The following is a 13,620-nucleotide window of genomic DNA, read 5'->3' on the forward strand; positions in this document are numbered from 1 at the left end:
AAACACCTGCTTCAGAGTCACCAAGGTTCTGATTCCAGCTTTTCACTGCATCAGCATGGATGGAGCCACAGCCCCGCCACCAGTCCTTTCAGCCAGCCCTGCTACACCAAGCATCCCCAGGGTGCACACACTCACCTTTACTCTAACTTGCAGCTCGGTAGCCAGGATGTTTCCCTGTTTTGGGGCTGTGTTGGAGGGCCACTCACCTCTGAGCCCTTGGAGCAGCCCACCAACACAGCCCCCTCCCCTCCTGCAAGCCCAGCCAGCAGATGTGTCCCCCATCTCCTCCTCTACCCGCCGTGCTCCAGGGGAGTTTTAACACTCCCTGCAGGCACTGGGCAGGCAGCCACAGCCCTCACACAGCACTACGGGCCGGGCTGCTCCCTGCTGCCACCACTCCAAAACCCCAGCCGACCCAGGCTGATTTACTGCAGGTCAGCCAGTTAGAAACGCCAAAGTTCCTAGGAAAGGACTTGCAGTAGACATACTAGTGAAGCAGGAATTTATTACGCGTTCTTGCAAGAGCAGGTGTCCCAGTGAAGCAGGCACACCTGTGGTCAGAGTTTTCAGCATTTTTATACCCTATTCCTGTCCAAAATCCTTCCTTTGTTTACCTATTAATTAGGTTCTTCCAAGGTTTACAGGCTCATCGGAGGCGTCTTCTTCACAACAGTACATAATATAATACACGTCACATGTCTGGCAGGTTCCTCCTTCCCATTGGTGAAGAAAATACTCATGAGCTCACTGAGCAAAATGCAGCATCTTTCAAAGTTGCTATTGGTCATCTTACATAGCCCTTAACTGCTGCATGTCTTTGTAGTGTCCGGGCCCATTGAAGCCAAATGGGGACTCTCCAGCTTTTCTCTATCTTACTGCTAGGCAGCTGAATAGTGGCTTGACAGGGACTCGGGGCATATTGTTTGTTGGAGGAATTCAAGGCTCAACACAGATTTTGGTTTGATGAATTATGTAGCACTTCCCATTTAGTCTCATTTTGCAGGACAGCTCAAGTCTGAGCGATCTAGACAGTTCCCCATGGGCTGTCTCTGTGGAGATGGGGCCTCAAGACAATTTGAGGCTGAGTCACTGTACAGCCCTCCCCACGCCCCTGTCAGCTGATGGGCTAGACACAGCTGAAACCTGTGTTGTGGAACTCTGAGCCAGACGATTCCTTACATACCACCCCATGACTTGAGTCACAATTTAACCACTTACATGTTCCCATTGTCTGATGTGTGGGTGTAAGTTTCAGCTGCCCATTCAGCAGAGCTGTGTATTCCCCAGCTTCTAACTGAACCCTTACCCAAGAGATAGAGTTTACCGTCATTCTTTTACCACAACCAACAGCAAATCTTATTACAATAATGCAAATTATAATCATTAGCACTGTTCCCCCTTATCTTATGCCCTATCCGTTGCGTATCTGGATCGACCATTGTCCTTTATCTTCCTCAGTCCCCGGCAAAGGGCTCCCAATGAGGCAGCCTGAGCCCCCCACTCCCCACGCCAGCACAGAAAAATACCACAGCCCATTCCAGTTTGCAAAAGCGACGTTCCCCAGCCTTTCCCACAAGCCCTCAGCCAGGCTGCGGGGAGCGCCTGCAGCCCAGAGTAGCCGGGTTGCTGGCAGCAACTCCGCCCCAACGCACCCCGAGGCTGCAGAAGCAACATGGCGGCCGAGGCGCCACCTCGCCGGCTGAGGCCGCTGCCTGCGCTCCTCCGCGCCGCACGGGGGCGCAACACCCCCGCTTTCCACCCGCGCGCCTTCCCTGCGGCCGGGGACTGCAGTACCCAGCGTGCCCCGCGGGGAGCGGCCGGAATAGGGTCACTGCGGCGTTGGCGCAGTGGCTGGGCTGGGCGGGGCCTGGCAGCGCGGGGCGGAAGTGGCGGGCTCGTGCTGCGATGAGGGGCTGTCAGCGCGGCGCCGCGCGCCTCATCTGGGATGGCGGCTGCCGGCGGGGCCCTGGCCCGCTCCCTGTCCCGGTCCCGCTCCCTCCGACACTCCGGAGAGGTGAGGGGCGCCGTGCGCGGCAAGCACAGGGCGGGCAGGCGGCTGCCGGCCCCTCCGGGGAACGGGGCGGGAGGCACCCGGCCGGCGGGGCGGGCTGGGCGCCTCGGGGCGCGGCGCGCCTGGGAGTGGAGGGGCCGGTGCGTGAGGGGCCGCGGAGCCTCCTGGCGCTGGAGGGCCCGAGGCCGGGGCGGCGGCCGCGGGGCGTGTCACGGGAGCGGTGCTGGGAGCGAGCCCAGGGTCGTGGCGCAGGGTGAGGGTGGCGCCTGACGCGCACGGGCTGCTGGAAGGACCCCGGCGAGCGTGGAAGGGAGCCTGGGGTGGGGAGCGGGGCAGCGGCGGCAGCCAGGGGCTTCGCGGCCTTTCGGGAGCGTGTCTGCAGCACGGAATCACTGAGCATCCTGACTGGGGAGGGATCCCTAAGGCTCATCGAGACCAACTCCTGGCTCCGCACGGGGCCGGGCAAGTCAGAGGGCGTCTGAGGACATGGTCCAGGCACTTCTTGACCTCAGCCCAGCTCGGTGCTGGGACACATCCCTGGGAGCCTGTTCCAGTGCCCGAACATCCTCTCAGTACAGAACCTCTTCCTGACATCCAACCTAAACCTCCCCTGGTGCAGCTTCATGCTGTTTATTTTTGCCATCGTTGGAAATCCATGTTTGGGAGTATTTTTTTCATATATAGTTCAACCCAGTGAAAAATTTCACTAATGCACATACAAGACAAAGCTATGCTGGGTTTAAAAGCTGTTAGGATTCCTTTAGAGGCAATAATAGGGTGGCACATCCCTTGGTTTGTTTAGCAGTGGCACTGCATGACTTTCCTGTTGTTCAGGCATGTGAAGCTTTCCAGTAAAGGGCCCAACAAGCTGCAGAACAAGATTTTGGTTAGGGCAGAGAACCAGCAGCTAGAAAGGTTTTGGATAAGCACAGCTTTAGAAGTAGCAGGGCTCTTTAGGTAAACAAGCTGTAAGAATGGAATCTGTGACGTGTGGGGCCCCCCAAAGATAAGGTGAAGGGGAAAACGTGCTTGAAGTAGGAGAAGCAGTGAACATCTTGTGGGAAGTTATTAATGTCAGTAATTAGGGTGGCTCTTTAATTCCTGACTTGTGGGTCTTACATACAAAGATCTTGCTGCATTTTTCACGGCTACTTTCCCAGTGAACCAAGAAATTAATTCTAACATGAGATTTGCATAACTTTGTTAAAAACAGCAACAACAACAAACACCCCACCCATATTTTTCTCTTTACACAAGGAACTCAGTGCTGGAAGGGCTAGTTGCAGAAGAAAGTGTAGAAAAACCATGGTTGAGGGATTCTGTGAAGAACCAAATGAATGATGTTACCTGTAACCAGCAGAAATCAGCAGCATGTTAGAGCTGCTGGCGGTTTAAGAACAGGGAAAGGATTATCCAAGTGATGTTTCTCAAATGTTATGAAGCAGTTGGGGTTTTTTTTGCTATATTAGGATGCTTGTCTGTTGCACAGTTTCCTAGCTAAAGAAGTGCAATTGAACCCAATGTACAAGGATGTGTTAGTATAGATTCCCTACGGAGAAGGGGTTGGTGTCTGCTGCAGCTGAGCTAGCAGAAGGACCCAGCTTTTTGTTGCAACTTCTGTGCAGCTTTGCTACGATGAAAGAAAATTACTGCAGTGCACAGTAGCCAGGCAGGTGAAGCTTAAGGCACCTGTTGTTGCTTCCAGGTTTTGCTGCCACGCTCGCCAGGAACTCGTACGATGTCAGAAGAGTCGAAATCACTCCCCTGGAGCAGAGGAAGGTGACGTTTGATACACACGCACTGGTGCGAGACCTGGAAGCCCATGGTAGGTGATGTCTGACAGATACTCAAAGGGAAACTTGAAATGCCCTAACTTTGAGCACTCTGTTTTCCTGAGGTACTGGTGCTTGGTGTTACACAGTTTTTGGCAGCCTCTGGTGAAGGAGAGGTGTCTGATGCCTCTGTAACCGTACAAATAGCGATCGGATTTACCTCAGCTGGAGCTGGAGGCAAGTTTATATAGCATCTTGTGGCCGAGGAGCATAAAGCAGTTGAAGGTGTGAAGTCACAATAACAGTTAAAGAATGTTTTTCTGGCAAAAATGAAGTTTTAAAAGAAGTTCCTTCAACTATTCTGTAACTTAAGGGCATTTTTTCCATGCTGGAGGTACTTGTAGCACCATAGTGCCATGTGTCACCTGCACTTGCGTTCTGTGAGCATGGCTGGCTGAAGGCAGAGGAAAGCTCCCTCTAGCCCTGGGTTCTGTCTCCTGGCAGCAGCTGTGCATCTTGCTGGCAGATAAGTGTTAAAAGTGGGCAGACACATCCTCTTGTACTTACTAAGCCTCCAACTGATTTTGACAAGGAAGTATTTTAGGTCAGGCTTGAATTTTAGTAACCTCCTTGAGATTCTTTTCACAAGTTTATTTAGTCCCTGGACCACTAAATCAGTGCCCAAAACATCCTTTCTCAGGAGTTTCAGGTGACCACTCACTTTGATCATGCAGAAACTGGCTTCTACAACGTTCGTTTGATGCTCACTCAGCTCTTTTGTGGGACGAGGGAGTGGAAGGAAGCTCTCATAAAGCACACATAGCTTTTTTTTAGGAATATAAGCTGATGGTGCAGCTTGGCAGTGCCAGTGTTTTTAGAAGGCAACAGTGGTGTATTTTTCTATGTAATTTTCCCTGAAAGCATTCTGCAACAAAAAGTTCACTGCTCCCACTTAATGAAGCGGGTTAATTGAAATGCAACATGTCAGTGGGGCTGCTGGGAATAAATCTTGGGGCCAGAGTGCTGGGCACTAGATGGGATATGGCTAATACATCAGCTGGGGTCTGGGGGGCTGGGTGGGGGGTCACTATTCATCACACATCATTTTTAATGATTCTGAATTCCACCAAGCTATGGACAAAGTGTAATTTTATCATCAGAAAGTAATATTAGTTGTATTACTAATAATTTGAATTTTTAAATGCAGTGCATGCAGCTGTGTTAAAATCAGTTTTGTGTGTGTTTGTGTCTGTGCACAACAGCTCTGTTACCTGCAGCCTTCCCTCTGAATTGCATTCCACAGGATGTGTGCTGCATAGCTCGAGGCAAGCTTGGTTTAACAGAAGCTGTGGAAGTGAAACTCTGCTGAATTATTTTTATATTGTGTGAACAGTCAAGCACTGTGCAGAGATTTGGTCCTGTCAGCTGCGTTGACTGCTTCAGTGTGCTGGAAGTTAACGCCTTTGGGATTTCGTCAGCATTAAGCCTGTAGGGTTTTAAGTTAAAAGCCCCAGTGACCGGCCCCTTGCTGTCACTCATCAGTAATTGTGTGACTTCCCTGCTGTAGTTACAGCCAGCATTTGAGTGTCCCAGCTTATTATGTACCTCTTCTCTTCATCCGGCTTGCAAAGATTACTATGTCATCCTTCACCTGTCTTTCAGGCTTTGGGAAGGAGCAAGCAGAGACCATCGTCTCAGCGTTAATGACCCTGTCGAATGTCAGCTTAGACACAGTCTATAAGGATATGGTTACACAGGCTCAGCAGGTGAGGAGTAATCTGTAGTATACATAGGCAGCACCGTGTGGCGACAATGGCTCCTTTAATAAAAGGCAAGTGAATGACTCTGTAGCACTGTAAGCACCTCACTGAGGTAGTTTTTCCTGAGTGTCAGGGTGGTATCAGGAATAGGAATACCTTACACCTTTCGGCTCCCTGGAGCATTTTCCAAATGCAGCCACAGTATATAATTCTAAAGCAGGGATTGCTGCTCTTGCTGCTGAAGAGCTCTGTGAAAGCAGGCTTCTAACTGCGCTTTACAGTGCAGAAGAGAGATTCGAGGAGCAGTTCCTGAGATGACAAAACCACCTAGAATGTGGGGTTTTATGGGCTTTACCGAAATACTGACTCCATTTGTTAGATTCGCTGTATTGGTCCCACTCAGAAAACAGAAAACTCCTATTTAAAACCATTCCATGATCTTACTTCTGCATTGCAGCCTCTAAAGCTGCATCTGTGGTAAAAGCAAAGTGTGGCTCAGGTGTGGGCACAGACACCATTGTGTGGCTGCCCAGCGTGTTCGGCGGTTGCTGCAGCGTCTCGGTGTGATTTTGCCCCGTGGCAGCTTCTGTCAGCCTCACTCAGCACGAGTCACCTGGAGTGACAGGGCCAGGAACCACAGCGGGATGGACAGACACAATGTGATTTAGGAGAAAGATGTTTTAGCCATCTGGATGTGTTCTGTGGGACATCACTGGCCCTCAGGGACAGCATTATTTAGGTGTTGGTATAAACCTAGCTGTTAGGACTGCACAGGTCAGCACCTCAGCGTCATGCAGTGAAGCATCAAGGTGTCTCCTTCACTTCAATATTGAGTCATGTTTGTGGACATATCTGGAGACAGTGAATGAGTTAAGTAGTGTGGCATGTTTTCCTGTTGGTAATACAGGTGGTGACAGGTTTCATTTTAACAAATTGCCAAAAGAACTTTGTTTTTTCTAGTTGGCTAGACATCTGGGCTGGGATAATAAAGCTCCAATGCACAGTAATGATTTTAGTAATTATGCAAGCTGAGATTTTGTGCCATTCTTCTTTAATGAGTTAATGCAATTAAACATTCATTGCTATTTGACTGAAACTGCTGAGTCTTGCTTCCAACAGGTTTTTAGCTTACTGACTTATACTTAGTACAAGTTATCGAACTTTTTTTTCCCCTTAAATCTCAGAAGAAAAGAACTTGTGTCACTCTAAGGGGTTTTTTTCATCAGAATGGAAACCTTTCTTTTTGGAGATCCTGTTAGTTGTAAACATACATGCATATGTTTGCATATGCTGATGACACCAAGCTGGGTGGTGTGGTTAATGTACAAGAGGGATGGGATGCCATCCAGAGACACCTGAACAGGCTGGAGATGTGAGCCCAGGTGAACCTCATGAGGCTCAGCAAAGCCAAGTGCAGGGTACTGCACCTGGGTGGGGACAACTCCCATTATCCATACAGGTTAGGAGATGATGTGTTGGAAAGCAGCCCTGAGGAAAAGGACTTGGGAGTACTCGTGGATGAGAAGCTGGACATGAGCCAGCAATGTGCATCTGCAGCCCAGAAGGCCAACGGCACCCTGTGCTGCATCAAAAGAAGGGTGACCAGCAGATCGAGAGAGGGGATTCTGCCCCTCTGCTCTGATCTGGTGAGACCTTACCTGGAATAGTGTCCAGCTTTGGGGCCCTCAACACAAGAAATGTTGAAGTGTGTCCAGAGAAGGGCCACATAATTGATCAAAGGGCTGGAGCACCTCTCCAGTGAAGACAGGCTGAGAGTTGGGCTTGTTCAGCCTGGAGAGGAGAAGGCTCTGGGGGATCTTAGAGTGGACTTCCAGTCCCTGAAGGGGCTACAAGAAAGATGGGGAAGGACTGTTTGTAAGGGCATGTAGCTATATGACAAGGGGGAATGGTTTTAAACTAGAAAAGGGGATAGGTTGGATACTAGGAAATAAATCTTCAGTGTGAAGAATGAAAAGACCTGTTGCCCCTTATCACTGGCCATCATTGAGAAGAGCCTGGTTCCATCCTCCTGACTGTCACCCTTTACACATTTATAAACATTACTAAGGACACCCCTCAGTCTTCTCTTCTCCCAGCTAAAGAGGCCCAGCTCCCTCAGCCATTCTTCATAAGAAAGGTGTTCCATTCCATTCATCATCTTGGTGGCCCCGTGCTGGACTCTTTCAAGGAGTTCTGTGATCTTGAACTGAGGGGCCCAGATGGCCCTTGAACTGAGGGGAATGGCCTCAAGTTGCACCAGGTGAGGTTTAGATTGGATATTAGGAAAAACTTCTTCACTGGAAGAGGGATGAAGCATTGGAACAGGCTGTCCAGGGAGGTGGTGGAGTCACTGTCCCTGGGAGCGTTTAAAAACTGGGTACAAAAGGTGCTTCAGGAGATACTTTAGTGGTTACAGTGGTGTAGGGCTGATGGTTGGACTTGATCTTGAAGGTCTTTTACAACCTTGATGATTCTATGATTCTAACTGGATCTGAACCAGCAAGTAAAGGTATACAGGCTACCGAGCATCCTTTGAAAATGGAAGAGACTGAAGGGCTGTCCTGAAGCCTTTGGTTTTTTGCTTTGCAGTAGCTAATTTTACCATTTCAGACCTAAAAATCTTGACTTTATTTATGGGAAAGTGTGAAACTTCCCCATTGAGGTGTTTTATTGTTTTTAAGGAAATAACTCTGCAGCAGATAATGGCACACTTGGACTCCATTCGAAAAGATATGGTCATCCTGGAGAAGAGTGAATTTGCAAACCTGAGAGCAGAGAACGAGGTACTAAAAGCTGTTTTAAATGAAGCTCTTAAATTGCAACATCTGGGTCATGCCTGTGGTACCTCTAGCAGAACAGAACATGAATGGCAAAGTAACAATGGGTACTCCTATCCGAGTTCGTAGGTTACAGTTTCTGTGCTCATAAAACTTGTGATAACTTGTTTAGTTCTTCTGTGCAGAAAAATAATCTCCACCTCTTCGAATCATCTTCAGGTTTTTTATTTGATGGTAATTCTGGTACAGTCGTGTCACTCTCAGCTGTACAGTGCAGGGAGAGTAGTCAGCAATGTAGTTACACTGGTCACTGAGACACCGTCTGGCTTTGCTTGGCAGCATTTTGACATTTTTCTGCTTTCAGAATAACAAATCATCATTGTTTAAAATTAATCCCTTTAGTTTGAGGAACACTTCCAGCAGATATATATATATATATAGATAGATAGATAGATACTTTAGTGTATTTAATCAAGTACAAATTGCTTTATTGAGAGAAAAATGCAGGAATAGTAATTAACTGTGTGTCACTGACAGGGCTGATTTTCTTGTGAAATTCAGTGAATTCTGAATTTGTAAAATCTTTTCTTTGTTTTCCTTCTCTGCACCTAGAAAATGAAAATTGAATTAGATCAAGTTAAGCAGCAGCTGATGGTAAGTAAACAGCAAGTACCTACACACTCCTGTTAGGGAGAGTAAATAGCTATTTTCATAAACTTTATTTGCTTTGAAGAATGAAACAGGTAAAATCCGTGCTGACAGCAAGTTAGACATAAACCTGGAGAGGAGCAGAGTGACAGATATGGTAAGCTGATGGATTTTGATACTTTTACCAGTGCTGTGTCTTGTTTTCCATTGCTACAATTAATAATTTATCTTCTATCTACAGTTTACAGACCAGGAGAGGAAACTGATGGAAGCAACTACAGAGTTTCATAAAAAAGTAAGTCTCAAACAAAGCTCTTATTTTGTGTCCAGCTGGATCCTGTTACGTTCTGCATGTAACGGAACCCCAAACTTCTGTTGAAGTTGGTTGATTTTGGTGTGTGGTAAAGCAAAAGGCTGGGGTGTGTCACTTGTGTTGGTTGTACGTGCTCATTGCCGAGGTCTGCAGGGTTTCCAGGGAACACCCTTCAGGCAGAGGGACCATGTCTCACTTCCCAAGTATCACAGGTGCAGCCTGGTACAGGTGGGCTGTGCGCTGTCTAATTAATGTTTATAAATATCTCAAGTGTGGAACACAGGGGGAAATGGCCAGCCTCTTCTCAGTGGTCTGTGGGAACAGGACAAGGGGCAGTGGGCTCAAGTTGGAGCACAGGAAGCTCTGCATCAGTATGTGGAAGAACTTTTTCACAGTGAGGGCGACAGAGCCTTGGGACAGGCTGCCCTGGAGGGGTGTGGAGTCTCCTTCTCTGGAGATATTCAAGACCCTTTTGGATGCCTCCCTGTGCAGTATGAGCTGGGGAGCTGCTTTGGCAGCCGATGGTTGGACCCGATGATCTCTGGAGGTCCCTTCCAACCCCTGTGATTCTGTGATTTTGTGATTCTGCCCAGTGTTAACAGATGAGCCCATCGGCTGTAGCAGGGGGACGGTTCAGATACCTACAGCGTTTTTGGAGCTGGAAGTCCTCCAAGCTGTTAGCAGGCGCTGAAGTCTGAGGCCAGAGACAGTGTCCCATCTTCAGCCTCTCCTCCCTTTTCTGGAGGTGGCTTGTGAATGCTTAAACTTTCACTGCCCTAAAATTTAGGGATGTTGCCTGTGCACTATAGAATGCCTCCATTAGGAGGCACTGGCATATCAGAGACAAAAATCTCTTATGGTCTGAATTTTTTCTCTGTCTCTTCAGTATTCTTCCTGGGTTGTATGAAATGCTGCTCTGTGTCTTCTGAGCTCTCTCACCAGTTATGTGTTTTGCTTCAGCTCAGCACTAGGCTGGGCATTTGTTTCTCTCTCTTGCTGCTGACAGTGTGATGGTTTTGTTTGGCTTTGCAAAGCTGAAAGGACATGGGTTCAATTGTCAAATACATGTTATCTTTTAACCTTTCAGGATTCAAGTACCAACAGTGTCATCTCTGAAATCAGTAATAAAATTGACACTGAAATAGCTTCCTTAAAAACACTCATGGAGTCAAATAAGCTGGATACGATCCGTTATTTGGCAGGTATGTGGTAGGCAAGAGGGTGAGTGCGGGTATCGTATTTCAGATCCGTAAGGTAGTATTGTAGAATGTACACCAGTGGGTCCAGGAGGTCAGCAGGGTAACAGCAGGTCAATGGGACTCTGGGGGATGGGACCCTCCACGTGTGAAAGATGTGTGACAGAAGGGGGGGGAATGTGCAGACACTGCTGCAGTCTGACTAGGACTGTGCCCAGAACGGGAGTTGTGAGGAACTTGGGTGTGATTTTTAAAAACTTTTTAAAGAGAGGAAGGGAGCCTAAATACCTTGTCTAGTCTGGCAGCGCCTCTGCTTGCAGCCATTTATGTGGCAGAGTTGCTGCAACAGTTCTCCTGAGCTTATTTAAGGTACCCTGACAGCTTGCTGATGTTCAGGACTAGCCTGAGTGACAGGGGCTGCCTCACATTCAGTCCTCCACAGACACATCACATCAGTGTGGCAATATTTGTACTTTCCTCTGCCGAGCAGAACGAATTTCAGTCTGATTAGAGATTGTCTTCTCCATATATACAGAGCCAGAGCATTTCCTTTATTGTACTGGATAAAATACACTCTATTAATGTAATACAACCCATTGATGGGTTATAACAGTCAAAGCTCCTGTAGCCTGTGGGTTATTCAGGTGTGTCCCTGGAGGAGTGGTTCCTTGGGTCGCTGAATGTGACCTCCTGTCTTGCTGCCTGGGCAGTGCTGCAGTGCAAGGCATGGCAGCAAAGACAAGTCACCGCCTTCTAAAATTACTCTCTCACACCTGCAGCCATTTGGGAAGGTTAGGTAGCTCTGTTCTGCAGTTGTTAGTGTTCTTCCATCTGTTCCCTGTGTAGAAGGTGATCTAATTTAACATTCAGCTAATCAGTTCCTTTCCTTTTCTTTAACAGCTTCAGTATTCACCTGCTTAGCGATAGCGCTGGGATTTTACAGGTTCTGGAAATAGATCTGAACGGAATGACTGCACCACATATGGATGGAGAAACCCCAGTTAGCTGGTTGTGTTCATGCTGTAAATAACCTGGGTACCTTTTTGTTTTGATTCTCTTGCTGTGCACTGAAAATGTGTCCCGAATATGTAACACTAAAGCTCAGAATAATTGAGGGGGTGAAGGCAGGCAAACAGTATTTCTTCACTGTCCCCTGTTGGGTGCTGCATTTATTTCAAAGGGCTTTATAAATCAGGAAGTGTTTCCTAACGTGTTCTAGAGTGACATTTGTTTTCTTTTGGCACATTCTAATTGGACTGTTCACCCTTTCCCTCTGAAATGGGAGTGTTAACCATTGGCCATGCCCTTGAAACAAGAATACTATTCTCAAGTTAGTATTCCCAGTATGGGAATCCTCATGTCAGATTCCAACAGATCTATCACGATCCAAGTAAGTTAATCTTAAATACAGGATCTAGATTTTGGCCTTCAATCTGTTCCTCTGTCTTCCAGTGGATTGAAGCCTGGCCCTTTGAGGGGTTATTGATAGATAAACACACACTCCAAGGCTGCTACTAAGGAATCTGGGTTTTTTTTCTTTAAAACTGGCTTACATAAATATAAAATTTCATGTGGAACTAAAATGCCTCCATAGATTTTATTTTTTAGTATCTCTTGCAATTTCTGTAACCCCAGAGGTCACCAGAATGGGAGTTCTTCTCTGCCTTTGTCTTTCCAAGGAGAAATGCCTCCACACTCAGCAACTGCATACAGCTCTGGGGCAGTTAAGTGTTCTTAACTCCTCCAAGTAGTGCAGAGTGTTTCCCATAAACCCTCACATGTTTTCTGGGTGTAGCATCTGGTTTGTAACGTGGAAATACGTAGCTTCTCAGTGGTTCTGGTGAGATGGTGGTCATCTTCCTCCTGTCTTCACGCTCCTCCAGACTGCGGTGTTATCCTTTGGGACACACTGACTCCCCTAACTCCTGGTGATGGCCTCTCTGCAACGAGAGTTGTGAAGATGGGACGTAGCAGGTGGATGCCTTCCAAACCTGAAGCCATTATACACCTTGCTGAGTATGAATATTTACCTTTGCTTTGACTCTTTTAATAAAATAATTTTTAAAATCTTCCTGGATGGAACTCTTAAATGTAGGCTCTTTGTGAGCTAGAGAATTTGGAGTGCTGATTAGCAGCAGGTTTCTTCTGGCAGTTTTATTCTGTGTGAAGTGGAACTTGCTGGTATCATGGCAGTTCTTACATTCTGTGCATTAAATTATTTATCCTCTTCATGATAATCAGTTTCTTCTGTTTGCTGTCTGACTGGCTGAGACACTCAAGTGCAGATTGCCAGACAAAATCTACCATGGCTTGTACAACAAGCCCAGTGCTGCTGTTGAGAGCTGAGGCTGCTTTTCCTGGTGCCTGTGTTTGTTGGATAGGTGTGGATGCTGGCAGCAAGGAGCTCAGCAGAGATCAGTTGTTGCATGTCACTTTGAAGGGACAGATCCATCTTGTAAAGCAATAACCAGTTCTGAGGGTCTCTGAATCGTAGAATAATTTTGGTTGGAAAAGGCCTTTGAGATCATCAAGTCCATCCATCACCTTGTGATGGCACATCCAACCGCTAAACCCTGTCCCAAAGCACCGTGTCTACAGGTCTTTTAAATACCCTCAGGGATGGTGACTCCACCACTTCCCTGGGCAGCCTGTTCCAGTGCTTGACAGCCCTTTTGGTGAAGAATTTTTTTCTAATATCCAATCTAAACCTGCCCTGGCAAAACTTGAGGCTGTTTCCTCTTGTCCTATTGCTTGTTACTTGGGAGAAGAGACCAACACCCACCTGGCTACAGCCTCCTTTCAGGTAGCTGTAGAGTGATAAGATGATGATTGAGAGCTGGTTTGAGGCAGTAAGCCCACGGTGTATTTGCACAGTCACAGTTACACTCAGGAATCCACAGTCCCAGGTCCCTGACCATAGGCTTGCAGGAAGGTTTGTTTTGTGGGTGCTGCACGTGATGGACACAAGGGGTTTCATTCCTATTTGGAGCAGCTTCTGCACCCTGTGTTTCCCCATCTCTTGGGCACCTGGAGGAGGCACAGCCAGGCCCTCAGCCTCTTCCAGGCTAAGCCACCACAGTTCCCTCATCTGCTCCTCATCAGACTTGTGCTCCAGACCCTTCACCAGCCTCGTTTCCCTCTGG

At 47.6% G+C, this 13,620-nt stretch overlaps 1 protein-coding gene across 3 annotated transcripts; it reads left to right on the top strand.

Annotated features, from left to right (window-relative positions):
- The first annotated feature begins 1,894 nt into the window (after positions 1 to 1,894).
- On the top strand, positions 1,895 to 12,548 carry CCDC90B (coiled-coil domain containing 90B). Of its 3 annotated transcripts, none has more exons than XR_014617322.1 (10): positions 1,895 to 2,014; positions 3,717 to 3,836; positions 5,446 to 5,549; positions 8,225 to 8,326; positions 8,933 to 8,974; positions 9,054 to 9,125; positions 9,210 to 9,263; positions 10,369 to 10,483; positions 11,378 to 11,512; positions 12,361 to 12,548. XR_014617322.1 is itself a non-coding variant. In XM_084264635.1 (9 exons), the coding sequence occupies exons 1-9, from the start codon at positions 1,906 to 1,908 to the stop codon at positions 11,431 to 11,433; spliced, it is 774 nt and encodes a 257-aa protein (XP_084120761.1). In that variant the 5' UTR covers positions 1,895 to 1,905; the 3' UTR covers positions 11,434 to 12,548. The 3 variants fall into 3 exon arrangements, 1 of the variants encoding a protein (XP_084120761.1); XR_014617323.1 differs by having other exon boundaries at positions 11,378 to 11,499; XM_084264635.1 differs by having other exon boundaries at positions 11,378 to 12,548.
- Positions 12,549 to 13,620: the final 1,072 nt, after the last annotated feature.

This window comes from Gallinula chloropus (assembly GCF_964237585.1).
Source record: "Gallinula chloropus genome assembly, chromosome: 1".
NCBI lineage: Eukaryota > Metazoa > Chordata > Aves > Gruiformes > Rallidae > Gallinula > Gallinula chloropus.